The 26,694-nt window shown below is 60.2% G+C and overlaps 1 protein-coding gene across 1 annotated transcript in view; it reads left to right on the top strand.

The window, feature by feature from the left end:
* VAV2 (vav guanine nucleotide exchange factor 2) overlaps positions 1–26,694 on the top strand; it is a 147,030-nt gene that overhangs the window by 29,191 nt on the left and 91,145 nt on the right. Inside the window, exon 2 of the mRNA XM_045562303.1 lies at positions 2,511–2,627. Coding sequence (XP_045418259.1) covers positions 2,511–2,627 — 117 coding nt within the window. The remainder of the gene's footprint in view (positions 1–2,510; positions 2,628–26,694) is intronic.

The raw sequence follows: 26,694 nt of genomic DNA, 5'->3' as shown, positions 1-26,694 counted from the left end.
GGGCGGCCGGGGGGCTCCTCCGTGCAGAGCCCCCGAGCCCCGGCTTCCAGGCCGGCCGAGTTTGAGTGTCCTGGGCTGCGTGACAGAGCGCCACAGACCTGGGGGCTTCACGCAGCAGACACCCGCTGTCCCACAGCACCGGGGCCCGTGTCCAAACCAGGGCCCGCAGCACGTGTCTTCTCGGGCTTCTCGGGGAGAAGCTGCCCACGTGCCCCGCCAGCTTCTGGGGCTGCCGGCCGTCCCTGCTGGCACCGGCCTCTGCCTCATTGTCTCATGCGCTCCCTGCGGCTCTGTCCCTGCATCTCTCTCTCTAATTAATCTCTTTTATTAATTACAACACACATAACATAAAATATACCGTCTTAACCATTTCTAGGTGCACAGTCAGTGGCATTAAGCACATGCGCATTGTTGTGCAGCCATTGTCACCCTCCATCTCCAGGACTGTCTGTCTTCCCAAACTGTCACTCTGTCCCTGTGAAATATTGACCCCCACTCCCCTCCCCCAGCCCCCGGCACCCGTCTTCCCACTGCCCGTCTCTGTGGCTCTGAGGACCTTGGGGACCTTGTGTAAGTGGAATCACATGTGTGTGTTGAGAAACCACACGGTGTTTATCCCTTTGTGTCTCGTTCTTCAGAATTATCAGGTCGTTGAAGACGAAGACTATGGATTGCCTTAGATCCCGTCTAAACCAGCAGTTACTTGCTATTAATACGTGTAGGTTTAAAAGTTAATTAGTAAGTTAAATTAGAAAGTCAGTTTTCCAGTTGGACTAACCACCACTCAAATACCCATTGGACATGTGTCTGGGGGGCACTTGAGATGCCCACACATGACGTCCTGTTGGGTATCATGCAGGGTGTCCACTTTCATCCTTCCAGAAAGTTCTGTTGGAGAATATTGTGCTAGGTGAGCCGAGACTAGAGATATGACAGTTAAAACCGTGTGTAGTCCTGGATTGGACCCTGAGCCAGTTTTTTTTCCCTGTTTGCTATAGACATTTTGGTTGTCCCTTGTCTGTGTTTGTTGAAGAAATGTAAGTCAGGTCCACAGAGCAGGTGGCCGTGTGGTGTCCCCGTTAATTCCCTGAGTCTGACACTGGTGCTGGGGTCATGGAGGGGAAATCCTTGTTCTGAGGGAGGACACACTTGGGTATTTGGGGGTAAAGAGCATCGTGTCTGCAGTGAATCTCGAATGTTCAGAGGAATCGTACGCATGATCACACACGGAGGGACAGGGCATGGCTGTGACAGACCGGATGAGTGAGCAGTGGCCAGCCCTAGCCAGGGTGGGAGGGCCGGCCGGCGCAGACGGAGCTCCCGGGCGGGGCAGGCCGGGGTGTGTCCTGGCAGGAGGGGGTGCCGTGCGCTCAGTGTGGCCTGACTTACGCAGTGAGCATGTGCTCGAGTTTGCCTGTAGGCTCCGATTCCGCCCCGTCCTATGTCGAAATCTGTCTGAATTTCGGGTGAGCAGGGGCAGGCTCTCTGCATTGCTCTTGAAAGTGGGAGCTTGTCCTTAGCGGATGGTTGTGAATGACAAGGGCCGGTCTGAAGTCCTGGGGTATCCCTGGCAGCGTGTGCCAAGGTCCTTGCCTGGGGAGCGCTGTGCTGAGCTGGGGCTCCCGTCCGCGGCGCCCACTCTGTGCCGTCAGGGCTTGTGATTACCCCGGTGAGGCAGGTGGTGGTAGGAAACCAGGCCCAGCGCAAGCCGCTCTCCCTGATCTCGCGTGTTCAGCCGACAGCAGGATTCAAACCCCGTGACTGAACGACTCCCAAGCCTGCACTCCGGGCAACCTCACCTGCTGCCCCGAAAGTTTCTTTATCAGTTATTTCCCCACGAAGACTGGGAAGACGGCCACCCTATCCCCTGCCCAGTTGCACGGCAAGCCTGGTGCAGGCCGGGAGCTCAGCTGCGCTGGTGGCACGGCAGGCGGAGGGCAGCCACCCTGCGCGTTGAGTGGGGAACCCTGGCTTTGTGCTCCCAGCACTCGGCCCCTGTGGCTGGCACCTGCCGCTCCCTGAGTCTGCCATGGCTTCCTGTGTGGCAGTTCCTGGCCGTGGGCCGTGTCACCTGTAATTGGGTGTGTGTGTGCGTGTGCACACGTGCACGTGCTCCAGCATCCTTGCTGACACCAGCATAGCATGTCCCAGCCGTGATTGTGAGCCTTGCAATGTGCTGACGCACCTGGAGGGGTGGGTTGGACGGTCACAAAGGGCAGGGTGCTGTCTGTGCCGTGGGGACCAGTCAGGCCGGGGAGTGGCGTGTCTTGGGGCGTGAAGGCCCCGGGGGTTTTGTAGCTCTGTGACGGGGGTGCCAGAGGCCCGTGGTGGTCAGAAACTCAGGCGGTGGAGCTGCTGCCTGCTCGGTCCAGGCCGCCCAGCCCTGCCGTGGGAAGGGGTGTCCTCAGCTCTCGGAGCCCATGTCCTCCTGCAGAACAGGAAGGCGCTGGAATGCGCTGTGACGATTTTCACAGACCTGCAGGTTTAATAATTTCTCCTTCTCTCTCTAGTTCCTGTGTCTGAAGAACATACGCACCTTCCTTAAAGTCTGCCACGACAAATTTGGACTAAGAAACAGCGAGTTGTTCGACCCCTTTGACCTCTTCGATGTCCGAGACTTCGGAAAGGTGAGTGATCGCTTCCCCGCCCCTGTCACATCACCCAGCCCAGGGCCAGTGGTGGCGACCCCAGCGTGGGGCGGAGGGACTTCCTGTCCTCGTGCCTGGCGGGTGCAGCTGGGCTGTGTCACAAACAGGAGAGTGCAGGAGCTAGATTCTTGCACTGGGGGTTGGGGGCAGCGGGGTGGCCCCTCCCTCCAGTCAGGGCGGGGTCGGCCTCGTGGATCCGGCAGACGTGGGAGAGCAGAGCTGGGTGCCCCCGGCTCTACCTCTCTAGCCGGGGACCCCGAACCTCCAGTTCTTCACCAGAGGACGGGTGATGTCGGCACCACCTCCTCAGGGGCTGGAGAGGTGTCGCAGCTAAAGCGCTATCGTGGCGCTTCTTCCATGGAGCCTTCCTGGTTATACCTGAAACAAGCAGAGCCCTGTCCAACCTGGGCAGGTGTTGGGCCAGGAGGGGGTGATTCCGAGGAGGTGACCCCCCTTGGTCCATGGCAGACAACCTGGGGAAGTGTCCCCCTATCCCCAGGAAACGTCACAGGCAGCTGTCCCACAGAAGCCTAGCTGGCACAGGGGAGGGAACTGGAGGCTGGCAAGTACAGAGGCCCTGGGTGGCTGTGGCCCCTTGGTGGCTTCCTGGCGAGTCTGGGTACAGAGTGGTGCAGGGTGTCTGTCACGTGCCTGCCTCCTGGAGCCCAGCAGGTCCCCGGCTACTCCTAAACCGATGGGGTCGGTACCGTGATGTCTTCCTGCCTGGTTGGGGGCTGGGAGCTGGAGGCGCTGACCCTACGGAGGAGGCCTGAGGCCCCTACCTGCCCTTGGCCTTCCCTGGCGCTGGCGCAGGCTCTGCGAGACGCCGCCTCTTCCTGGACTACGGGGAGAGTGGATTTCACCTGCTGATGGGAAGTAGCAGATATTTACTGCCTGATTTATTTGAGGACCATCATCTGGGACTTGGTGTTTAAGGAAATACTCTGTGAATATGTGATTTGTGAGATGCAGAGGGAATTTTGTATTTGCAGTTGCAAATGCTGACAGTTGGTCCCGAGAGGAGCGCTTTTTGGTAAAAGGCGAAAGATTTATACCATCTGAAGAGAAACCAGAGTACTGAGGAGCCCTTTTTGGAAGCGCTACAAAGTGTCAGGTCGGCCTGGATAACTGGGGTTTTCCCGTGAGGCACCTGGGCCTGGCGGTTCTCGTCGTCAGTCGTGGAATTCTCCAGACGTGAGATTTGGGGACCTAGTCAAGAGCCCATCTCTGTGTGGTCATCCAGTTCTCAGAGGTTTCCATCTGTCTCCTAAGCGACTCACCCGCACCCCTCTGCCCGGTGACCTGCTGGGGTGTCACACCCCATCCAGGGTCATGCGTTCCTCTGCCAGGGCACGTCTGCCGGGCTGGAGCAATGGAAGCCCGAGTGGCTTGTGCTGGTTTCCTGTCCTGAAGTGGCTTCTCAGTTCCCACAGGTTTGTTTTGAAGCGGTTTGGAACTCACTTCTGTTCTTTCTCTTTGAGAACAGCAGAGACGAATTTGCCCGTGGGGCCCTGGGCCAGGGAGAGGCGGATGGTTCTGGACTCTGTGGAAGGGCCGTCGGAATACACACGTACACACACTCGGACAGACACACAACTCACACATTCAGACGTACACGCACACTTGCACCTACACACAACTCACATTCACACAACCACACACAAATTCGCACACATAGCCATACACTTACACAGCTGTGGACACACCACACATACACACACACACAGACTCTCACATGTTCACAAACAGGCTCATACACGTGACGTATTTAAAATAACTGTGCAGAGAAAAACGCAGGGAAGCCCTGGCCAAACCCATTCCTTGGCCAACAGTCCAAATGCACAGTGTTCAGTCTGTAATTTCATTTGCTTTAAATTTGCTGCAGGGGAATGCAGTGGCGTAAGACGCTCACACACGTGGGTTAAGCTCATCCTCTGACCTGTGGCCAGGGGTGTGCACAGGGCCTGTGATCGCCTGCGGTTCCCGGTGAGGCGGCTTTGGTTCCGGGGTGCGCTGAGCCAGTGGCACACGGAGGGCACCTCGGGGGCTGCTTCTTGCGCTGGCCTGTGGCCTGGCCACGCCTCACCGTGGTGGCCAGTGGCAGTGCCTTGCCAGGCGTGGCCTCTGCTGCGGGCAGCTGGGAGTGGACGGTGGTCTGGACCGTGAGTCATGGTGTGGGTGCTGGGAATGGAGGTGACGTCACTGCTCGGGTCCCCGTGCTGGGCTGGGGGTTGGCGCCTGGCCGAGCCGGTGCTCATGGACTGGAGCTGTTTCCCCACCAGTGCGGGTTGAGACAAACCCCGGCTTCACGGAGAGGTGGCAGCTGCCTCTCTGTTACTTTTCCTCCTTTGCTTCATTTGTAAAGATGCAGTCCCCGCACCTGGGAGGCAGAGCCGGGCAGCTGAGCTCGTGGGCCGGGGGCCCTACGGGGACCCAGCTCTGCCGTCACCGGGGGCAGCTTTGCCCGAGTGAGTGTTTCTCCGGGTCCCCTCTGTAAAATCCTGTCTGTGGAGTTCTGAGCGCCAGGCGTGTGCCCCCGGGGTTCCGTTGCTCCGTGGCTGTGCCTCTCCTGGGTCCCCGCCTGAGCTGCGTGCGGCGGCCTGTGTGACACGTGTGTGTGGTGTGCGGCTGGCTGGGACCGTGCGCTGGGCGCTGGTGTCGTGGAAGCCGGGGGTGCGGAGTCCGGGCCTGGCCCTGCCTGCCCTGGGGTCTGGCCGAGTTCCGTGTTGCTGCCGTCTCCCTTCTCTGTGTGTTGTCTGTACCGCGGTGAATCTGTGGTTGGCGCTTCCAAGCGGAGTTTGACGTGGGGCCAGCGGAGCCTGGGGGCTGTGGGACGGGCACCCACGTGGGGGCCGCTGTCCGGAGCCTGGGTGTTCTGCTCGGCCGGTGCCCCCTGGCTTGTCTGGGGAAAAGACAAGCAGGCCCCAGCTCCTCGGCACACCGCAGCTGCCCACACTTGGGGAGGAGGATGGGCCGGAGCAGGGAGGGGACTTGCTGAGCTGCTGGGCTCTGGCCAGGGGTCGTCCTCAGCCTGTTGTCGTCCCTCTGGCCACAGGGATGAAGGGCAAGTGGCCCCTTTCACCTCTTCAGGGACACTTGCCGGGCGTCTCCGCGTGTCCAGATTCATCTTTTGTTGTTCATGAGCTCAGCCCGGGAGGACGGCCTTTGGCCATTCCCAATGAGCCCGGTGGCCTTTAGCGATGTCAGACCATGGAGATCAGTGGCCCTGACCCCCGGCCCTGAGGAGTGACCAGAGTCCCCGCCGTGAGGAAGGTGGCATCTGTCCCTCTCCCGAACGTGAAGCTCTGCAAAGTTGGTTGAGCTGTGGCCCTGGGGGACGAGGGCAGTGGCGGCCGAAGCTTCCTCCGATGGCGGCCACCCCGCACCGCTGGAGCCTGTGTCGAGAATGACGAGGGCTCGTTCCAGGAGGGGTGGAAGGGTTGGGGTTGCTGGCCGTGGTCTGCCGGGGGGCTGTGTGAGCCGAGGTCTCTCTCTCCGCTCCCTGCCTGGTTGTGTCCACACTCGCAGGACCCAGAGCTCACAGGGACCCTCACAGGGGAGTTGGCGAGCTAGTCAGGGCTCCCCAGAGAGACAGAGCCGTGGGGTACAGACAGGCGAGCGGGGAGTCACTGTGGGATTGGTGCGTGCGTTTGTGGAGGCTGAGGAGTCCCACGACAGGCCATCTGCGAGCTGGAGACCCAGCGATGCCGGTAGCGCAGCTCGGGCCATGGCACAGGCCTCAGAACGAGAAAACACTCAGTTCAGGGCCCAAGGCCTGAGTCTGGGGCCGTCGGTGAAAGTCCTGGAGTCCAAAGGCCAGAGGCCCTTCATTTTGTAAGTAGCAGCCTCTCAGCTTCTCAAGTTTCTTGGGAAGACAAGGCATCCCTCTGTCCCTTGTCCCTCCCTCCCTCCACCCTTCTACCCCACCACCCTTCCACCGCTCCACCCCTCCACCCCTCCGTCCCTCCATCCCTCCCTCCACCCCTCCGTCCCTCCGTCTGCTGAGCATACGATTTAGTGCGTCTTTATTACGCGCTTATTATACTAGCAGTAAACTGGGAGAAGACTCGCGTGGTCCTTGCCCTCAGAGGACGTTGGGCTGAGCCGCCGCACAGTTAATGTTAGAAAAGAGAAGTGAGAAGGTAAAAACTCCAGAACTTTTCACGCCGCGCTGGTGGCTCTGGCCACGTTCAGCCCGTGACACTGGTGTCCTTCCTTTGTGGTTTTTCTGGGAAGAGGATCATGCACTTGCAAGAGGGTGACAGCCACTGCTCCGTGGGTTAAAGGGGTAAAAGAGCAGACACGGGGTCTGCCCGGTGCTCCTGTTCCTGGGGCCAGACGAGGGCCCTCACTTGCTGTCTGGGGGCAGCCCCCCGCCCCCGGCCTTTGGGCTTTTCCTTCCACCTGCCCCTTGGGGCAGGTACAGGGGGTCTCCTTAACCCGGGAGGAGCTCTGGGAGGGGACCCCCATGAGCCGGCCACGAGACCTGGGCAGCAGCTGTGGGAGCCCTGGAAGCCCACCAGGCGGTCCCCTGTGCCTGCATTCCGGGGCCTTCTCATCCGGTTCTGTGGAGCCAGGTGGGCGATGGAGGTGGGTGGCAGAGAGCAGGGCCTCCCGCCCGTCAGACCGGGGTGTGAGCCGGACTCTGCAAGCGCTGGGTCTCTTGAGCCTTTATTTCTGCAGGGACCGAAGCGCGTGGCTGTCCCAGGGGAGGCTTTGTTGTCGGGACGCAGAGAGGAAATGGACATGCAAGTCCTAGTCATTTTTATTAGTATTTTCTTCTCTCTTCTTAACCCATCTGCAAGCTCCAGCAGGCCCTGAAGGGTCCAGAAAGTTGATTCCGGAAGTTTTTCTTTTTTGGCCGCCCTCCCCGGTATTTTTCCAAAGGGTTGCACTAAGGATATTAGGTTTCGGGTCAAATTAAGTGGTGTCCGGCTTCCTGTGCCGAGGGCTGGGTTACGGCCGAGCGAGCGCGTTTGCTGTGGAATCCGGCTGCCCTGCTCCCTCCCTGCCGGATCCCGTCTGGGTTCTGAGTGCCCTGTTTCTGGGCGGGTTGTCCAGTCCTGCCGGGTTGTCCAGTCCTGGCGGGCGGGAAGGAATGTGGGAGGGCTTGATGGGGCCGCGGGCTGCTCCTTCCGGGGACTTGTTTGCCCAGCTTGGAATCTGGTTGGAAATTTGGAGGGAGGACTGTGGCAAAGCCTCAGGGTTTCCGTGGCTGCTTCTGGGATTTTGGACCCTGGAGACTGCAGGTGGTGACACAGACGCCGGTGACAGCCCCGTCTCCGTACTGGAGCAGGGACCGTAGTCACTCCCTCACCATCCCTGTGCCCTGTGACGATGGGACTCCTGCCCATTCTACAGAACAGGAGGTGATGGGCAGCTTGCTCAGGGACAGGAGGCCTGAGATTCTCGGGTCTCCACACCCCACACCCCCTCCACCCTCCCGTCCTCCCCCGGGGGCCGGGTCACCGCCTTAGCGCTGGGTCCGTCCAGCTCCCTCGCAGGGCCGAGTCTCAGGTTCCTCGTCTGTAAATGAGAGTGCCTGCACCAGCCTTCCCTGCTGATGGGGGGCTCACGGCGGCGTGTCACGGACAGCCTTGGGGTGGGGCTGGCACGGGGTGGGCAGCGAGCCGTGGAGCTGCCACCCCTGTCGTCCCTGGCATCAGGTTGTCCAGTGGGAAACGTCCGACCTGCGTGGGTACTAAGTCTGACAGCTGGTGTCTCTGACACTGCCCTTCGTCACTTCTTGTTCTGTGCTTATTGTGAAGGTGCATCCTCAGTCTTTCAAATACGCGTTTTGGCTTGTGATTTTCTTTCACATTTTTTTTAGAGCAATTTTTCTGAAATCATTGATAGGTCAGAAATTCGTGTCATTTTCGGATATGAGTTCCGTCTTGGAACCAATACAGCGCAGACAGCTCGAAATATCAATGAAGTGTTTGGGAAGGATGTGGCTGATGAACGCACAGTACGTTGATGGTTTGAGAAGTTATGTTCTGGTGATTTTAATCTTGAAAATGAGCCACGTGGGCGACCTTGAGACCAAGGTGGATAATGATGAGCTGAAAGCTGTAGTGGAAGTGAAGCCGTCTCAATCTGTGTGTGAATTAGCAGTGAGGTTTGTACTATTCCAACAATATTGGACCATTGGAAAGAAATCAGCAAGGTAAAGAAGCTGGATAGACGGGTTCTGCATACATTGAACAAATGCCAGCAGAGAAATCGTCTCGAAGCTTGTCCTTCTTTGCTGTCACGACGTAAAGGGAAACTGTTTCTACACTGTGTTATTATATGTGATGAAAAATAGATTCTTTTTTGGGAATCACCGCGTTGGGCACAACGGTTGGATAAAGACGAAGTGCCGAAACACAATCTGAAACCGAATATTCATCCAGAAAAGCCACTGGTGTGTGTCTGGTGGTCCAGCACTGGTATTATCCGCTACAGCTTCATGAAACCTGGGCAGGTGATTACCCTGGTGTGTGCTGCAACCATTTGGACGAAATGATGAGGATGCTTGCGATTAAGCCCCTGAGATTGGTCAACAGAGACAGGCCAATCCTCTTGCAAGGCAACGCTTGACCATGTGTCACCCAAACAGCGCTGCTCAAACTACAGAGGCTGGACAGAGTGCCGCTTGCAACGCCAGCCACGCACAGCCTGCTCACCGGACAGCCTGGCCTCGCCCACCAGCACCTGCCAGGCGTAGCCAGCCCACTTCACCGTCAGCTGGGCTGGCACAAGCACGGATGCCAGTTTCCCATCCCAGATGTCCTGTCTGCTCCCTGTTGAGGCCATAACCCATGCATTGCCCCTGGCCCCCCATGGACACCCACTTGCCACTGTCCTCTGGACGTCCTGACTTCGAGGGCTTTGGCTGGAGACGGCTGGTGCTTCTGGAGCCAGGGAGGAGTGGACCGGTCGAGAGACCACTGAGTGCTGGGGACAGAATCCGGACCCGACGGCACTGGGCTCGCACCATAGGCTGCCCCGAGTCTGGCTGCTGTGGTTCCCTACCTGTGACGTGGGCCTGACGTCGGCCCACCTGAGGGCTGCTGGCAGAAGATTCGAGGTGCGGCAGCTTCGTGCCTGCGTGTGTGGTGGCTCTTGGGAGGGGCTGTGAGTGTACCCCCCTCAGTAGGCAGGTGACGGAACATTCTGGCTAGCTGGAGTGTCGGCCTCACCCACCTGCCGTGTGCTGCCCCACCCCCCACTGTCCACCTGTCCTGTGTCAGGGGCTCAACAGCGTGTTGAGATGTGGTCTCAGCTATGACATGGATCTCTTCATTTTACAGCCATATCGCTGAATGTGTCCCCCAGGCCCTGCCTGGCCCGGGCGGGCATAGCAGTAACCTTGGGGCATTGATCCCACACTCCTTATCTGCACACCAGGCCCAGGCCCCAGTGTCTGCTTGTCCCCCAATGTTTGTTCATCAGTGTGCTGAGTGCAGACTTGGCACTCACTCGGGGTACTTCTGCCACCGGCCTGGTGACTCTCCGATGTGGATGCTGTGGTGAGTCATTTGCTCTCCGCAACTTAATGCTGGCGGTGAGAGTGCCAGTCTTCAGCAGCTTCCACTTGCACTAATTACTTATTCAGACGCGGCTGCTCCTCGCTGTGGAGCGGGAGTGGCGGAGCGGGAGGGGCACAGGGGCTGCTGGCAAAGGCTGAACGTCTGCAGGAAAACATTTCCTCCTTTTATCTGCTGGTTGTGTCACTTCGGGACATCGTTAGCCCACCCACTTTCAGAAGAACTTGACAACCCGACACACTGCACACGTGTGCACAGACACACACACAGGCATGCACATGCACTTGCACTGCACATGTATATACACAAGTGTGCATGTGCACTCACACTGCACACGTGTGCACAGACACAGGTGTGCACATGCACTTGCACTGCACACGTGCACAGACACACAGGCATGCACATGCACTCGTACTGCACATGTATACACACAGATGTGCATGTGCACTCACACTGCACATGTGTGCACACACAGGCGTGCACATGCACTCGCACTGCACACGTGTGCACACATAGGCATGCACATGCACTCGTACTGCACACGTGTGCACAGACACACACAGGCGTGCATGTGTACTTGCACACAGAGTCCAGTGAGCCCATCAGGTGCTGACCTGCATTGTTTGGTGACGGGACAGGTTTCCTGATGCCTTTCCAGGTGGGAGCCTTTCCCACCGTTACCTTCCCGCCAGGCAGGGGTAGGGGAGATTCGGCATCTGACAGGCCGTGTGCTGGGATCTGGGCTGAGCACCTGTGCTTCATGTGACATGGCCAAGCTTGGTCCCCGGCCAGGCAGCACTGAGCTCTTTGCCTCGAACCCCCAATAGGGCTCCAGGGAGGCAGTGATTCCCAGGCCTGAGTTCAAGCCCTGGGACGTGCCCTTGGCCCAGGAGTCCGTCCCTTGATCCCTGGGTCAGCTGTTGAGGGAGGGACTCTCACTGCTGCTTCAGAGACTGTGGTGTGGGTCGAACACTGGTCATTACTGTTGGCCTTTTGCAGGGGGTGGGGTGGGGTGGGGTTGAAGGACCATAAACCAGAGGGGTATATGCAGAGGAAGGGGTTTGGGAGCTGGTTGGGCTGGGGGCTGACCCCAGACGGAAAGGCCAAGGTGAGTGGACGATACGAGGTTTGGGGTGCAGCGTGTCCGCGAGCACCAGGCTCCAGGGCAGCCTCGCTCATGGATGTCCAGTTTCTCCGGCATCGTTTATTGAAATGACTGTCCTTTCCCCATCGATTGGGGCTGGGCTGAGTCCTTGCCGGGCCACGTGACCTTGGGTGGCCTCCCGTCTCCTCCCAGGGCTTTGGTGCCTCCGTCTGTCCAGGTGGAGCCCAGCCGAGAACGTGGCTACTCCTGACTGGAGGCTGGCGGAGGCGGCCTGGCATGTTCGGGTCTGGAGGGCAGGTCAGCTCAGAGCGCAAGGCAGGGCGGGCCAGGGAGCCTGATTAGAGATTTGGGGCGTTATCCTAGGGTTTTCAAAAGGGAGATCCTGATCTGCCAGCCAGGGCAGCTAGGATCGGTGACAAAGGCTGAGAACCACCTGCTGAGGCTCTGTGCTCACTGGTGCACTGGTGATCGTGCCTGTCGACTCTGTAGAATTCGGCTCTGGGAAGGGGGAACTCTGGGTGCCTGTGGTGGCACATCCATGCCGATGGCCAAGCCAGAGACAGAGGAGATGTGTCAGGTCCTGCTTTGGCCATCATGTGTTCCTGAACATGGGCTGGCTGCTGCTCGCCTCTTGGGCCTCAGTTTCCCCATCTGGGAATAGAGGGTTGGACTGGCTGGGTGACCTCATGGATGGTGGTTTTCAGGGGTGCCCTCTTGTCCCCACAGGTATCACTTAGGCCACACACGTCTGTGTCATTTCTCTCTCCTGCGTCTCTTTCTACCCTGTGGGTCCCGGCCCCGGTGGCCGAGAGCCCGTCCTGGTGCCTGCCCTTCCTGTAACTCTTTTTTGTCCACATCCAAAGTTAATTAAGTTTTAATTGGCAGATTGTTTCTTCCCAGTGCCCCAAGACAGTAATTGTATCTGTTGAAGCCTGACAGTTTGATGTTTGCAGCAAAAAAGCTGAATGAGGCTAAGACGGAGAAAAGAAAAAAATAGCAAAGTATAAATAATTCATTGTAACAAAGTGTCACGGCTTGGCACCCTCTGGAAGACCTTTCTTAAGGAATAATGGCTTTTCTAGAGGTGACCGGGCAGCAGCCCCTCCGGAGTTACAGAGTGTGGGCGGGACCCAGGGAGCAGGCCCGGCTGTGGTTCCCAAAGCTGCTCCCAGATCCGCAGCAAGGCTGGTGGTCGGGCAGGCGCATTCCTGGGCCGCGCCGCCCTGGGGAGTTCAGGGTGGGAGCCTGGGACGTTCACCCTAAGCCATCCTTTTGAGTCTCCATCTTAAAACAAAAATTTATTGTGATAAGACAATATAACCTAAAATTTACTCTCATAACCATTTTAAACAGTGCAATTCAGTGGCGTTAAATATATTCACAGTGTTGTGCAACCACCACTATCTTGTTCTGGAATTTTTTCATCATCCCCTCAAAACCCTGTTTCCTCCTCCCCCAACCCTATCCCGAATGAAGCAACCGCTAATCTATTTGTTGTCTCTGTGGATTTGCCTGTTGTGGACATTTCATAGAAACGTAATCAGCCTGTGGCCTTCTGTGTCTGGCCCCTTTCACTGAGTGTGGTGTTTCCAGGGTTCTCCATATTAGAGCGTGTGTCAGTTTGTCGTTCCTTTTCATGGCCGAGTAGTATTCCATTGCCAGCTCTACCACGATTCGTGTGTTCACCGTCCATCAACGGACATTGGGCTATTTCCGCCTTCTGCCACTTTTTAGTCCTGAACCTCTGGTGCACAGCCCCCTCCCCACCTAGGGCTCAGGGGACCCTCACTATGGAGTGAAGCCCACGGTCGGTCCAAGGCAGGGATGCTGCCCCTGGCACCCCGAAGGCTCTTCTCTCGAGGGGCAGAGCTGGAGACGCTGGTCCCAGACCGCTGCGTCCCTTTCCCTGCCCTGGGGCAGGCCTGCTGCTGTGCATGTTGGTCCACACGTTAGATCCTAGAGAAGGTGAGGCTGGGGACAACAGTGATTGCTGTGACCGTACGAATCATCTCTTCGCGACTCTGCTTCCAGTTCTTTGGGCTGCACCCCCAGAAGTGCGAGCGCTGGGTCACGGGGCAGTTCCCGGCCGCGCTGCTTTTCCATGAAGGATGAACATTCCTGTAGACGGGTCAGCAGGTGACTTCTGGTACCTGATCAGCCCCAGGGCGGCCTTGTGGCCTCGCCACAGAGCCAGGTGTCGCAGAGGAGCTCGAGGGAGAGTGGCGAGGCCAACTCTGAAGTCTTGGAGGGCCTGAAGGTAAAGCTGCTTCTCCAGGGAGAGGTGGTGCCGCGTGCGGACGGGCAGGGGCGGCCAATGCACTGATGCGGCCGACGCAGGGCTGGTTTTATGGATGAGACAGTCTGGTGTGTGGGGGCCAAGGGCAGTCCCGGTCCTGGTCACACTGGTCCAGGTCCTCCCATGGAGTGAGGCACCGTGGCCCTGGGCCCTGACAACGCCCCCCTAGGACCTGCAGCCCCAGCGCGGGCACTGGTGCCTCTGAGGCCATTCCCATGCAGTGTGCAGGCTCCCAGCGGGGTCCCTCTGCCACCGCAGTGGTGCTGGCAGGTGCAGGGACTGTGAGCACCTTTGGTTCCTTCTTAGACCTGAGGCACTGGGGCTCCAGGGAGTTTGGCACTTGCTGGCGTCTCAGCGGCGGCCCCTGGGTGGGGGTGGGGCTGTTAGAAGATGTGGTCCCTGCTCCCGACCCAGGACGCCAGGCTTTGTAAAGACTCAGTTTCCTTCCGGACTTCACTGGTGTGAAGCAGCCGTTCATTTGTTCATTCATCCAGCAGCCATTTACGGAGTGCCTGCTGCGGCCAGGCGCAGGGGGGACGGCGTGGGGAGGGGACGGAGCTGCTGCCTGGCAGGGGAATCGCTCCCGAGAGTCCGACAGGGGCGGCCGAGGGCCGAGTCTTCCGGGGAGCACACTGAGTGAGCACCCCCAGCCTTGTGCCCTCCAAGGACCCTCCTCATAGGGCCCCATGTTCTCCAAGATTATGCGTATTAAACCAATGACATTAAGTAATTAGTTTTCTCATTTTTGAATTAATCAAAGACTAATTATGAGTTATATCTGCAATTAGAGTTTCTGACCCACAGCGGGTAGCGGTGCCCTGCGAGGAGGGCAGTCGAGGCCAGCGGGCAGCGGGTGAGCAGTAAGTGTGAGTGAGGCTTTGGCTGTGTTCAGGGTACTTGGAGACTCCAGGGACGAGGCCCTTCAGGGGCCCCAGTCTGGGCCCCTTGCCCTAGTGAAGGCACAGCCCCTCGGCAGGAGGCAGCCGCGGCAGGGCAGGGGACGGGCAGCGCCCCACCCCCAGGCCAAGCCAAGGCCCCTGTGCTGCGGGGCCACTGGGTGGGCGGGGCCTGGTCCTGAGAGGCTCGGCCAGGTGCCCTGACGGTGCTGGTGTCAGCCAGGCTTCTGCAGGTGGCTGCGTGGACCTTGGTGCCCGGGCCTCCCAGGCCAGCTGGAAAGGTGGCAGGGCACTGGCACTTCTGCCCGGTGACCAGGGTCTTTCTCACACTGCCTGCCCAGCAGTGTGGTTCTAGGCCAGCCCAGCATCTGCCGCCTCCTCTGTGAAGCCAGCTTGGGTTGGTCCAGCTTGCTGGGAGTGACTGGTGGCAAGAGCCCCCAGCGATCCTCCATCCCGGCCCATCATTGTGCCAGCAGGACACTGGGACCTGGGGAGGGCCAGGCTGGCTTCGTGGCCCTCCATGGGCTGGAGGCAGAGCCCGGGCTCTCTCTTCTGTCCCCAAGCCTCGGGTCCAGGCCTTTCTGGGGCCAAGTGGAATGAGGCTCTCGGCTCAGCCTCTCTGTCTGCTGAGCGCCAGGCGGGTATCTGCGAGGCTGCGTGTGCAGGAGTGGAGGCCTGGCCCCGGCACGCAGCGGGAGTGGGTCCATATTAGTTCCCTTGTGTGGCGGAGCTCACGGCCTGGCCTGCACGGTGGCCTCTTTGGCCTCCTGGCGCAGGGCTTGGCACAGAGAGCGTGGTGCTGACTGACGCCTGGGGTCTGGGCGCAGCAGGGCGGAGGGCAGCGGAAGCCACCCAGGGGCCTGGCCAGCGCTGTCCCCAGACCGTCTCCAGGCTCCGTGGACAGACGGGAGGGTTGGGCGTGGGCGCATGGGGCCTTCACTTCTCCAGGGATGCCGAGAGACTGTTTGCTTTGCTTCCCCGAGACAGAGCTTGTCCATCTGGCCCCGGCTCTGTGCGCCTTCCGCCTGCATTCCTCTCTGAGCCAAGACTGAAATACTGTAGCTGGTGGCAAAAATGGCCGAGCGCCCTTTCTTCCCCCCAGGGTGGGAGGAATGTTCAAGACAAATCTGGTGTCCTGGTGTGTCCCCTCGCTGAGCGGGCAACCCTTGACCCGTGGCTTGGAGAGGCAGGGGAACTGGCCAGCTGCCCAGCCACGGCGGGCGGCCAGGCCCTGGGTCCCAGGAACCCCTCTGCCGGGGCTGTGCTGCTTGGGGGCGTCTTGAGAGGGGGCTCTGGGGGCGCAGGGAAGCGAAGGGCAGGAGGCCTGCAGCTTCGAGACCCGAGCGGGGCCCTTGGTGGTGGCGAGGCCCTTAGGAGCCTTCATCTCCCCCTTCATACCCGCTCTGCAGGGCTGCTGTTGACCTCAGGTGGAAGGTTCCAGAACAGCACACAGTCGTGTTTTTACCCGTCAGTGGGGGTGTTAGAGATGTCAAGGCATGGCGGTGAGGGAGGTCCGGGAGGAGGCTGTGGACAGGGCCAGTCAGAAACCAGGAGGCCGGGGTGAGGCCGGTGGAGGGGACTGTGCCGTGTGCTGGCAGAGACGTGAAAGGGTGGCCGCCAGGTGGTGGGGCCGTGGGTCCCACAGGTCGGGACTTTGGCCTCAGACGGGCCAGGATTTGAGATCTGCCCCTGTGGTTGTTGGATGTGTGACCTTGGGCCTGGTACATGACCTTGTAGGCCCTTGTGCCTACAGGGTGGGCACAGCGCTGGTGTCGGCCACGTGGAGCTGAGCGGGGGCAGCGAAGTGAGTTGTAAAGGACCCAGCACTGTCCTGGCACCGGCGCCGACTTGTACGGCAGGTGCTGCGAGGAGGAAGGCACCGTTCTTCCCGGGGCTGCGCCTGGATTTCCAGATGTTTCTTGGGGGTGGTGGTGGCTGGGGCAGCAGCCGGGCCGGGCTCAGGACTGACGACAGGAGCCCTCGCGGGTGCGGACGGGAGGCGCTGGCTTTCTGCCCCACACCGTGTTTCTCTCTGTAGCCACCACCCGCTCCTCCTCTGTGCTGGGCGGACGCCCCGACTCCTCCTTGGCATTTCTAATGGCTGTCCCATTAATTTAACTGGAGGAAATCGCCCCGAGATATCTTTCAAGTGGAAGGGGAGAGATGTCCTAATACTGCGGGCATATCATTAAGAAAAGCAAATTAAATCATGTTTAATGGTGTTAGAGTCTCAACCACTTTGGAAGATGGAGTTGGTGAAGCAGGGAAATGAGAAACCGCTGACGTCCTTCGCCAGGCGGCCGGGGAAGGGGAGTCCGGACTGTGCTCGAGGACGATAGACGTGGCGCTGGCCGGCCACGGGGCGGGTGGGGGCGTCACTGGGGCTCCGCGGGGTGGTGGACGGGCAGCTGGGGGGGCCAGCGTCTCGCAGGGCCGTGCTCCCTCCCTCCGCTGGTCTCTCTCGGAGGCTGGGGTCCAGCCAGGCTTTTCTGTCCCTAGGGTTCTCTCTTGAGGATCTTCTGGGTTCTTTTCTTGGGGGCAAAGACAGGCCAGTGTCGGATGGAACCAACTCAGTCCTTTAACCAGATACCCAAGCGGGGCAGATTGCTGCCCCCCCCAAGCCTTGGTTTCCCCATCAGTAGAAGGGAGGGTGACACCATGTTAGGTGGGCTTGAAAAGTGGGGAGCCCCCGAGGGGCAGTCTGGGTCGATTCTGTGGGAGTAGACGTGGCCCTTCCGTGCTGTGTTTACATTTTCAGTGTGATAAGTATTTTGTTTTTGAGCTGCTGATGGTGCTTTGGAGATTATGTGTCTTTGCAGCTTACTAAAAATGATAGCTCTATCTCTTGTAAACATAAAAAAGCCCTTCTAGCAAAAAACAAACAAATAAAAAACAACATGAGTGTTCTGTTTTTCTCATGGTGGGTTCCCAACTCTCTGATAAGTCATAAAAAATATTCAACTTGACACTCCACCATTAGAGAATCATTCCTTTGACTTAAGAGTTTGTCCCCGTCGATGTAGGTAATCCGTTAGGCTTCATTGTTCATGTCGCAGCGCCCAGCAGTTGAGAATGTCCTGATCAGGAACAGACGAAGAACTTGGGCTCCTCGAGGGGGAGGACAGGCTGGGGACCCCCAGGGAAAAGATTCAGGGTGCAGGTAAGTTAAGGGCTGTCGGCCGGGCGGGGAGGGATGGTCTGGGCCTGCTGGGTGGGCGTCTGTGCGGAGGGACCTGCCCAGGGTGGGGTTCGCAGGGCACCAGCCGTGAGGAGCGGCAGCCTCATCCTTCTTACCGACCTTTGCCGAGTGTTTGCAAAGCTCTGGCTTCTGTCTGTGAACCCTCGTCTAACCCTCGAGGTGGGCAGGCGCCGGGCCCCGAGGGCAGGTCACGCAGGCAGAGCCAGCGCCGGGACCTCGGTGCCCCGGGCTGCGCCGGCACCTTCCTTTCCACCCCCGACCCAGCTTGTCCCAGGTCTGCATACAGAAGGCAGGTAATACGTGCTTTTAGCTTGGCTGGAGACATCCGAGGTGTGCTGTGCAGGGGACGGACAAAGCTGCGGCTGGCCTGGTGGCAGCGGTGGTCTGAGAGCTGGGCTCGGCCAAGGCAAGTCCTGGAGTGGCAGGTGGGCTCGCGGCTGCCCCTCTGCCCCTTCTCTGCCCGCCCCTCCTTGGCCCCCATCTTGCCGGTGAGACTCCTGCTCACCCACCCACGTCCTCAAAGCGCAGACTCTGCGGTGAGAGTTGCCCACTTCCCAGGGTGACCCCAGTCGGTGTCTCTGGTCACCGGCTCCGGGAGGGCATGAAGCCAGCGCCTTTGTTTGCTCTGGGCGTGGGCCGGCGTGGCCACCGCTCGGGTCTCTGTCAGTGCCCGCCCCCTTCCCTCCCACAAAGAGGGCTTTGTCCCGGGGAGGGAAACCTGCCACATGCATCACTGCCAGCTAGCGTCCTGCGCCAGCCTGGGCTCGCGTGCCGTGCGTCCTGCTCCTGTATTCCGTCTTATCTGGGTGCCACCAGCCCAGCTCTGTGCTGCGTCCCGGCGCCCCCCAGGAGCCGTGGCCACCCAGGGGTTACGAGGGAGGCTTTGTCCCCGCAAAGACCCTCCCTCCCTCCATTCTTCCCGTGGGGGTGGCCGTGGCCTGTGCGTGTTTCCTGTCTGGCTTCTGGAAGGGAAGGGAAGAGGCGTGTGTGTAGACGTGTGCATCGCATGTGCGTGTGAGTTTTGCATCCTCAGAACTCCAGCCCACTTCGGTGGGCTTCTCCCTGGAGACCAGGGACTCATGTTCTTAGGGTGCTGCATAGAGCCAGCAGGGGCCCCTCCTGGGGAGAAAGTCAGCGGGACGTTGGCCCCTTGGAAACCTCAGGTTGAGGGGTGGGTGGGGGCTGCAGGGAACAGGAGAAGTCGGTAGTTAAACCACTCAGCTGCAAAGAGGGAGGGGTGGTGGTGTGGCCCCGGCTGTGGCTTCCAGCTGTGGGGACGCCCCCTCTGCCCTCCACGGGGAGCAGCCCCTGGTGTCACCCGAGCCAGCGAGGACTAATCTGCTTTCTGACCCTGTGGCTCTGCCTCATCTGGACATTTCATGTGAATAGAGTCTCAGATGCATGGTTTTGTGGTGATGTTTTCGAGGCTCGCCCGCATTGTGGCGTGCAGGGGCCTCACGCCTTTCTGTGCCTGAACAACATTCCCTCGTGCGGACGGAGCCCGTTTTGTTTGTCCTTTCGTCTGCTGATGGAGCTTGGGGTGTTTGCACCTTTGGCTGCTGTGCACGCTCGTGTCCAGGTGTGCCGTTTGAACGCCGGTTTCCGTCCTGCTGGAAACATCCCTGGGAGCGGAAGTGCCGGGCGGCACGGTCATTCTGCGCCTACTTCAGCGAGCACTGGCCTCTTCTAAAGTTTGCCCTTCCCATCGCGGGACACGTCTGCACAAATCTCCTCTCTGACTCGATGTGCCTGCCCAGGTCACCTCCTGGGTGTCAGGTCCAAGGTATTTAAGCCAAGCTGTCGTTGTCTTGGGTTGGGTGTTGGTTTCTGTTTCAGGGTTAATGTCAAGCTGTAGCCAGCTGCTGTTTCAGCAGGGACCTTTGTGGCTTTGCTGGGGCAGTGACTGCCGTCCCTGAAGGCGGCAGCGTTGGCGACTGTCCCGGGAACGCTGTCCATGCACTTGGAGCTGAGAACAGCGTCCCCGTGGGCTTTGCTGTCCCTGGGTGAAGTGGGCCGAGGCTGGAGACACAGACTGAGGAGCCAGGCCCTCCCTTCCTTTTCCCACCCGCAGTGTTTGGCTGCAGCTGCCGTGCCAGGCCCAGCACCGCTGAAACACTGGGGACAATGTGTCCCGGAACGTCAGGGTACAGGTGGAAAAGTGCCGCCCTGTGCTGGTTGTGTCCTGCAGGGCACACAGCCCTCGGGAAGAGCTGCCCGTCTGTGCGGGAGGTCTGAGTGTGGGGACACAGCCTGGCGTCCGGCCCGAGTCTCGTCTTCCCGGCAGGGGACACCTTCCCGCCATCGCTGATCTTCGTGGTTCTGTGCTGTGTCCTGTGTTAAAATGCTCCTGGCTGGCACTGAAAGCCGGTGTTGCACCGGAGGCTGGCACTGAAAGCCCCCGACGGTGGCCGTGGCTGGTGCACGTTCACCAGCAGGAGCTGTGGCCGTCCTGAGCTCGGCCCACACCCCATCTTTGAGGACCAGACTTCTTCCATTGGCCCGATGGCCCTGACCCCTGGGGCCCTGGCCACCCGTGGGTGGGTTTGGTGAACATTCGGTGTGTGCCGGCAGCTGGGACCCTCGGGGCTTCTGCTCAAGGCCTGTGCCCACGAGCCTCGCTCCCTGCCCAGCCGGACATTGCTTGACACAGTTACTTTTCGACGTGGTGTCTTTAATGTAAGAGTGACAGAGAGGTTGATGTTGGCCAGGGAGAGGGACACGTGCTGTTTCTTGGTTGCTCAGCTAAAGCACCTGGCGGTCCGGGGTGGACCTTGGGACTCTCAGGGTGACCCTGGCCATGCCGTTGCGGGGGTGTCACCAGTGGACACAAGAAAACATTTTGGGGCCGGTGCCTGTTCATCTCGACTCTGTTGATGGTTTCATGGGTGCGTGCGTGTGTCGGAACAATCACGGCACTCACTTCGAAACGTGTGCGGTTTACCGTGTGCCAACCATACCGCAATGGAGTGTTAAAAAAGTAAATCCAATTAAACATTTGGTTCTTCAGTTGCACCAGCCACACTTCACGTGTGCCGTGGTCACGTGTGGCTGATGGCTCACGCCCCGGGCAGGACAGACCCAGCATTTCCATCATCGCAGAAAGTTCTCCGGGATAGTGCTGCTCTGGGGCAGGGCCAGGGGACAGGTGTTCCCAGCTGGGACCTGCCTGGCGCGTGAGGCCTGCTCCTTCTGCTTCGTTTTTCGGTATTGAGAATGTGCTTCCAGTCACACCACGAACGTGTGAGTGTGTTCCTCCCGCCAGACATTGCAGCGGCAGAGGTCAGACCTGTGCTGCAGAGAAGTGGCGTGCCCAGCCGACTCCCACGGCCCGCGTGGCCTTAGCAGGGTCCGGGCCGTCGGGACCAGGGCCCTTCCAGCTGCACCGTCACCTCTGGCTCTGTCATTGCTGCACTGACATCTCTGTAGATGAACACAGGTGCGCTGAGGTGGCCTTGCTCTTTACAGGAGTTTGTTAGACTTCCCACATCCTCTTCTTTTTTATTTAAAGACAGAGTCTTGCTCTGTCACCATGGGTAGAATGCAGTGGTGTCAGCCTAGCTCACAGCAACCTCAAACTTCTGGGCCCAACCAATCCTTCTGCCTCAGCCTCCTGAGTAGCTGGGACTACAGGCACGTGCCACCATGCCCAGCTAATTTTTCTATTTTTAGTAGAAACAGGGTCTTGCTCTTGTTCAGGCTGGTCTCAAACTCCTGAGCTCAAACAATCTTCCTGCCTCAGCCTCCCAGAGTGTTGGGATCATAGCGTGAGCCACCGCACCCGGCCAAGACTCGTGTCTTCTTCCATGCCCCTGCTTGCTCTTGTCTGACAGCTCTAGTTCCATGTCCTTCCCTGATTTTCTAGCAGTGTGACTTTGGGATGAGTCATGGATCCTTGGTCAGCGTCGGGTAGGTAAGCGAGCCTGCGGCACAGTGCTCCTTTGAGTCCTGTGTGTTCACTGGGAAGACCTGAACTTGTAGCCTGCGTGAATAAGAATAGACGTGACTGCTTATAGCAACCTAAAACAGCATTAGCCTAAACTCACAAGGGTTTATTCTCTCTTGAAAGCCCAGAGGTGGACAGTCCAGGGCAGGTGTGAGGGTACTCTTGTCTCAGGGACCCAGGCACTTCCCATCTTTTTGTTCTGCCTCTTCAGCACTGGCTTCCAGCCTCACAGTCGTGGCCCAGAGTGGCTGCAAGAGCTCTAGCCATCACTTCTCCAATCCAGGCAATAGGGAGGGTTTGAGTGGAGGGAAGCCGATTCATTTAAACAGACTTTTCAAAAGGTCCACTCACTGTTTTACTTTCTCTTTATTGGCCAGATCAGAGTCACATGGCCTCACGTGGACTGTGTGGCTTGTCATGGGGGTTCTGGTGTGGCAGTGTAGTTGGCGAGGATGAAGGCAAGGATGGAGGATGGGAGGCCACCGGCCCTGTCATTGCGCTGCAAGCAGCTGAGTGCAGGAGGGAGAGTGAGTTTGTGAGCTCTTCCTGTGGGTGCACACAAAGAATGTGAAGTTAACACGTTTTGGGACTCGAGAGCACACAGTAATAAATGGAGACACAACCTGCAGGTGCAGTGGCAAAATGGAGGCAGAGCGTGTCTTCGGGCCCCGTGCACCTGTGTCCGGTCTGCAGGCTCTGGCCGAGTGCTACACGGGCGGCACTGGCTGGGCTTGTGGCCAGCACGTCCCCCGACCCTTGCTGACCTTGAGTGAGCACGGGTTTGTGCCGGTGTGTTCTCGGCGCCGTCTGTGTGGCCCGGGCAGGGGGCCCTGCTGGATGTGTCTAAGAGCCCGGCTGTGTGTGCTGCGCTGTCGGCCTAGCCCGGCCGCTCTTGCTGAGGGAACTGAGGCAGCGAGGTTGTCACCGTCAGCTGCGGAGGAGCTGAGTTTCGAACCCGCCGCTGGGCTCCAGGGTGCAGACTCAGCAGTGACTTCCAGGCCCGGGACTGGGAGGTGGCGTCCCCCACTGCCACCTCACTCCCAGGAAGGCACAGACCTGGCTTCCCAGTGTCCAGACTTGTCTTGGCCGGGAGACGGTTCCTCAGGGCGATCCCATAACTGTTTCCTGCAGCTTTCTCTGCACGGCGGGGCTGGTCAGGCCCACCCTTCACTGCCGGTCGCTGCGGGTGCCTGGACTTGGGCCCTGCCCTGCAGTTGTGTAACTCGGAGTCTGAGGTTCTTACCAGATCACGCCGGCTCTCTTCCGTCCTGTCAGTGGGAGGCGTGAGCGTCTGCGCAGGATTCCGGAAGCGGAGCTCCTCCACGTGCCCTACTGGGCTGGCAGGGCCTCGCCGTGGCCACAGCGCTGGGGACTGGGTCCTGCACGGTGTCTCCGGAGCCGCAGGGGCTGCGAGGCCCACCCAGGCAACCCGCTGGCCTGGGGCCTGCTCGTGCCGCACGGTTGGTAGATATATCTGCCTCGGAGAGAGGAGGAAGTGGGAAGGGCCCCTGCTTTTCCCTAAAGGGGATTCCAGCTGGACTGAAGGCTGCTGCCCTTCTCTCCCGAGGCTTCCTGGGCCAGTGGGTTCAAAGATTCCGGATTTCCGAGGAGGCTTTGGTCTTGGTCAAGGCTCTCCTGGCCTGGAAGGTGGCGCAGATTTGACGTTTCTGCTGTGGGTACCGACAGGGACCCAGGGCGGGGAGCCTGGGCCTCGGGGGAGGTGACACCTGCAGGGGTTTACTGGCCCAGTCCCCCGGCGTGGGAGCCCTGCTCTCTGACAGCCTCCGCCGCCCACGCTGGCCTCTTTTGGAAGTGCTGGAGAAGGCTGCTTTGTGACGCGGTCAGTGAGTGGTGCCACGAACAGATCAGACGTGGCTCGTGGGAGAAAGCGTGACCTGCCCCTGGATTCAGAGCTAGTCCCCACCTCACTGCACAGGGGGTTCGAGGCGCTGTTGAGAAATAGACGTTAGGAAATGGTGAAGTGTGAATGGAAACAGTCGTGACCAGGAGCGTGGGGACTCAGGTGCCGCGACCGCACCAGCCCTGTGCTCCCCACGGCCAGGTGAGAAGGGAGGGAGGCCTCGACCCCCTTCCCTCCCACGTGCCGCCGCGCCGCTGTGCTCCTGGCCATCCCTCCTCCAGCGGGGACCCCTCCAGAGAGCTTCGTCCTCGGGTGGCCGCCAGGTCTCAGAAGCTGCCGTGGACGTGGAGGGGAGGGGAGAGCGATTGGCCTTCCAGCGGGGCCCCTCCCTGGGCCTTGGCTTCGGGTCCGCAGCCGCGGCTCATCCGTGTGTCTGTCCCACGTGGACGCCCGGAGCAGAGACTGTCCTGCCCTTGGGGAGCTCGCAGCAGGGTCAGACAGTGGTGACCCAGGGACTGTCACCCAGGGATGTGCAGAGTGGCCCGTCCTCGAGTCCCGGGTGGTGCTGGGAGGACTGGGATGAGCTGGGGGTGGACACCGGGCGGGGGTGGTCCTCGTGTGTTCCTGGGGCTGTCAGGGAGGGGAAGGGTCTGAGAGGAGGGGAGAGGAAATGGGGTTCCTGCCCAGCGCACAGAGTGACCGGCAGGGACAGTGACAGGGAGGCCACGGGGGGAGGACGAGGTGCCCACTGGCCTCACCTGGGGAGCTTCAGCTTGGGGTGCAGCAGTCCTGGGAGCTGAGCCTCCTGTTTTTTGGGGGGCTTCCCTTTGCCTTTTCCTGCTACGGGCCCAGGCTCACCTTGCCCCGTCCATGTCCCGGACACTGAAGGACGATGGTGCCGCTGGGGGGGGGCTGCCCCTCCCCTCCTCCTCTGCTCTCCAGGGGACGTGAAAGAAGGGGGCTGGGGTGGGCGGCAGCCCCCGGGCTCCCCATTGCACCCGCTGCCTGTGCTGTCGGGTTGTCTGCGACTGTCATTCTCTTTGTTGCGTTCAGCCCGGCTGTTGGGAAACTCATTAGGCTTGGCATTTATTTACAAAGGCTGGCGTGGCCCAGGCTGCGCAGAGAATGGGAATTGATTTACGAGGATGGCGCCGGGATCTAGGAAATGTCAGCTTCCCCCTCCCGAGTCTATAAATCAGTTTTGATTCCGGGGAGGCCGTCTCCCATTCCCAGCTCCGCGAGGCCTCCCCACCGTCGGTGAGCTCGGAGCAGCCGCTGCTGGGCAGTGAGTCTCCTGGCTTTGCTGGTGGCGGTGAGAGCCGCCCTGCTGCACCCGCAGGCCGGCAAGGTCGGCGGGCGCCTTCAGTCCTTCACTCAGGGGACAGTCTCCGCACACGGCCAAGCCGAGCTGGGATTTGGAGCATGACGTGGGTGGCGTGTCCGGCACCCGGGATGGGGCTGCACGCGGGAGGTCTCCCGTCACCCCTGGGCAGGATCGGCCGTCCTCGGCGTGGCACGGAGGCTCTGAAGCTGGCGGTCGGGCTCGGTGTCCGGGGCCTGCTGGGGTTTGCCTTTCCGCAGGGGAGTGAAGTGCCGTGGCCTGTGTGTTTCCAGCCACGCTTGGTTGAAGGGGGTGTGGGAGTCGTGCGGATGCCGAAAGCCCAGCCAGACCCTCTCCTCTCGCAGGGCAGCTCCGTCTTGGCTCACAGAGGGGCTCGAGGCCCTGCTGGCCGGCCCGGGGGTCCTCACCCCCACAGGCCTCCGTGTCTGTCTGTGGGGAGGGGTGGGATGGGCCGGGGGTCCAGGTGCTGTGACCTGGGTGGGTGTGGTGCTGCGGAATCTGGGACTCCACACATCAGGGGCGAGGGGCACTGAGAGCCTGGGCTCCGAGGGACCCCACGGCCCCCAGCTCTCCCGGCCCTGGTGGGCCTCGTGTGTGTGGTTTTGGCTTGTGAGCTGTGCCGGGTTCTGCAATACGAGGTTGCCTGAGACCTAGGAGATACAGACTTGAGTCTGAGTGGAGAGGGCTTGGGTGTGGGGTCAGTCTCTGGGCCTTGGGGGCACCTCACATCCTCCAGCCGTGGCCCCCCCAGTGTTTTTGTAGACCTGGTTTCTTGGGTGGCTGATCCGGCCCGGTGGCTGCCGTGGCATTGCCTGGCTCTGTTTCCTGACGCCTCCCTGCAGGGTATGGCTTGAGCTGTGGGTGGGGGGCGCCGGGCCCCCTGAGTAGGATGGGCCTGGAGTCCGCGTTCAGGGCACACCTGTGAACAGGAGGCCTCGCACCTTCACAGGGCGCGGTTCCTCCGGGCAGGGGCAGGCGCCTGCAGGGAAGACGGCCCCGTGTTCTCAGTGCTCTGTCGGGCAGCTTGTCCACCGCGACACTGCAGCACACGGGGTTGGTGCGGGTGGCCTGTGGGATGTCGAACGTCCCCACAGAGCCTCCAGCCGTGGAGGGGCCAGCACCTGTGGCTTTCGGGAACTCACTCCGCCCCGGGACTGCTGGTGCCTCCAAACTTACCGTGCCTGCTGCGGGCAGGGGCTTCCCTGCAGGAAGCTCGCGTGGGCAGCCCCCCACAGAGGCGGTCAGTGGTCCTAGGCTGTCCCCAGGGCAGCAGGGGGCCCTGAGCATCTGCCCGGTGTCGCTGTCACCGCTTCAGAGGGGGTGGGATGAACGATGATGGTGGCCGGGTCCAGGTGGGCTGCACCTGGGCAGAGGGGACGGGCATATTGGGCTCAGCAGGGCACAGTGTCCTCAGGGGCCCTGCCCCCAGCAGAACTGCTGTCCTTGTCGTGGTCCCACGGAGCATGGGCCGGGGCTCGGTGGGAGACTGTGCACGGGGCAGCTGGCCTAGGAGAAGCTGCGGCGCTGCCTGTGGCGCTGGCTGGGCCACACGGTGCCCTCTGCCCCCACTCCTTCGCCCGCTCGTGTCTGCCTCTGTGCCAGGCCCCTGAGAGTGACCGTCAGCATAATGGCGTGGGACAAGGGCTGAGTGGGCCACCATTTCCTGTAGGGTTTTGGGGTCCCTCAAATGTACAGAGTTTTAGAACCCTGGGGCCTGGAGAGGGCCTCCTTCCACACCCCAGTGCTTGGGGGGCTTCTTAGGAGGTGGGCTTCTCGGGTCCATCTCAGTGGCTGGCTCGGCAGCTTCCGTGGTCAGGGCCACCGAGGGGCCCTGTGGGGAGACGGGGCCCTGGCTGCAGTCCTGGCTCCCCG

Source organism: Lemur catta, chromosome 10, assembly GCF_020740605.2.
Source record: "Lemur catta isolate mLemCat1 chromosome 10, mLemCat1.pri, whole genome shotgun sequence".
NCBI lineage: Eukaryota > Metazoa > Chordata > Mammalia > Primates > Lemuridae > Lemur > Lemur catta.
The sequence above is the reverse complement of the archived record's forward strand: the minus strand, read 5'-3'. Positions and strand labels throughout refer to the sequence as shown.